The following is a 2,349-nucleotide window of genomic DNA, read 5'->3' on the forward strand; positions in this document are numbered from 1 at the left end:
TAAATTTCTTGTATTATTTATATACATTTAAAAGAGCATAAATCTTAACAAGGTAATATAGCGTGTTACCTTTTTCCTAGTGTTGCAGAATGTTAAAGCTGGAAGAGGCCTTAGAGTTCATTTAGTCCAAATATTTTATTCCACTTATAAGGGAAATGAGGTCCAGAAGTGATAGATAACTTGTCCTAGATCAGTCAGATAGAGAGTGTCCAACTGAGAGTTAGTTTCCTGTTTTCTACATCAGTATTCCTGCCACTGATTACTTTCTTCCCTACTAAGTTGGGGAGGTCTGAGAGTCTTTTTTGGGGGGTATTTTCATGAACCAACTTACCTCTCACACAGAGCTGGCCTGGCAGAGTGTTCCGCTGATCTGGACGATAGCCGTGGTCTCTGTTTGTCCGAGGCTCGCAGACAGCTGAGACCTCTTGCTTCTGAGTTTGGACAAGCAGATGTCACTCTTCTGTTGGCTCTGGAGATATTCCTTGTAGTTATTAGAGAGCAGAGTATAGAGGAAGGGGTTGATACAGCTGTTTCCATAGGCCAGGCAAGTGACGATGAAGTTGACATAGACTCCGGTGTTGCCAGTCCTACTCCCTGGCTGCTGGTCGTAGATGCCCAGTAGCTGCCACAGCCAAAAGGGGATGAAGCAGATCCAGTAGGTGAGGACGATGCTGAAGATCATGTAAAGGACCTTTTCCCGGGGATACCTCTTGGTCCTCTCAGCGGTGAAGACGACAGCGGTCTGGGACTGCCAGTAGGTCCTGGCCAGCCGGCCATACAGGTAGCAGATGGCCAGTCCCGGGGCCAGGATGCAGGTGTGGAAGAGAATGGTGAGGTAGACCTTGTAGGCCCCCAGCTGCCAAGTAGGATGGCACATGTGCTTGGTCACTCCATCCCGATGGCTTGTGCGAAGGTCTATGAGGATCATCGTGGGCAGAGCCAGGAGGAAGGACACCAGCCACACGATGCCAGTGACCATTCTTCGGTAGTTCCGAGATCGGCTGATGGTGTCTAAGGGCTTCACCACAGCCAGGTATCTCTCAGTGCTCATGACAGTGAGGATGAATATACTGGCGTGCATGGTGAGGAAGTCTAGGCTGAACAGGGTCCTACACCCGATGTCCCCAAAATACCAATCCCTGGCAAAGTAGGTACAGACCACAAACGGTATCGTGGACAGATACAGGAGGTCCGCCAGGGCCAGGTTAACGATGTAAATGTACATGGAGCCTCCCAGCTTCATGGAAGAATTTATGACCACCAAGGTGTAGATGTTGCCGATGGTGCCCACCAGACACATCAGGGCCAGGACGCAGCCCAGGAAGAAAGTGATAAACCTGCCGTTGTTGTCCCCTGGCCCTTCCAAGGTGACATTGGCAGTGACGTTCGGGAAAGGACCCAGCTCCATGTCACCCCAGAAGTATGGACAGCAGGAGAGCAATCAGGGCCAGGGCAGCCTGCCTCAGCTAGGGGATGTGGGTGAGAGCGGAAAGTAGAGCCGGTGGCCAATCAGGGATCTTGCAAAGACTAGCTGGGGTCGAGAGGAGTGCAGGGAAGCCAGGCCGGACCAGGTCAGCAATCCACAAGAGACAGACAAGGTGGGGAAGCCCAGTTACCACCTTCCAAGGCCAATTTCGGTCTTTACCTAGAGGCTTCTGTCTCACTTTCTGTTAGGAGCCAGCGTTGAGGCAGATTAGAGCATGATAGGAGAAAGCCCAGCTGAGGGGTTAGGAGGGAGAGAAGACATTCTGATATGTCTGCAGCAGTTTCTTTTCTGATGACGGGGAATTGTCAGACTCCAGGAGGGAGAGTCACTCAGACCTGGGTGTTCTGGGTACAGCTAAGATGGGCTTTTCCATCAGGCTTCTCGCTTCCACGGGACAGCAGTTGGAGTTTTCAAAAGGCATGCAGCAGCTCTCATCCCACCATGGCTACTCTGGCCACCCAAATCCCCACTAGAGGCAGACAAAAAGGAAATCAATCAGCTCTTACCATGAAATGAGGTGGAGAGAGGCTCCCAACGGAGCCAGCCAGAGGAGGAGAGGTTGCTGCCTGGGGGGACCCTGAGATGGAATGGGGCTCCGGGTGGAAGTTGGAAGGCAAAGATCCAGCAGGCTTTTCTTCCCTAAAGCAAATTTTCCACAGACAGCTCAACTCAGTTCTTTCTGTAGCTTTGGACAAAAGATCAGCTCTAACTCCATGGATAGAAGAGACCTTGGCAGGTGACTAGAATCCTAAAAAAACTCCAAAGGCTTTGCCTGTGATGGCAGGGATGGTCCGCAGCTGAAGAAAAGCAGAGCAGCCTCAGCTTCTTAGCCGCTCACAAGCCACATTCCCCATTTTATCACC

At 51.2% G+C, this 2,349-nt stretch overlaps 1 protein-coding gene across 1 annotated transcript; it reads right to left on the bottom strand.

Moving 5' to 3' along the window:
* Positions 1-334: 334 nt before the first annotated feature.
* On the bottom strand, positions 335-1,912 carry UTS2R (urotensin 2 receptor). Its single transcript, XM_051999852.1, has one exon. The coding sequence runs from the start codon at positions 1,406-1,408 to the stop codon at positions 335-337; it is 1,074 nt and encodes a 357-aa protein (XP_051855812.1). The 5' UTR covers positions 1,409-1,912.
* Positions 1,913-2,349: the final 437 nt, after the last annotated feature.

Source organism: Antechinus flavipes, chromosome 1 (assembly GCF_016432865.1).
Source record: "Antechinus flavipes isolate AdamAnt ecotype Samford, QLD, Australia chromosome 1, AdamAnt_v2, whole genome shotgun sequence".
NCBI classification, from domain to species: Eukaryota; Metazoa; Chordata; class Mammalia; order Dasyuromorphia; family Dasyuridae; genus Antechinus; species Antechinus flavipes.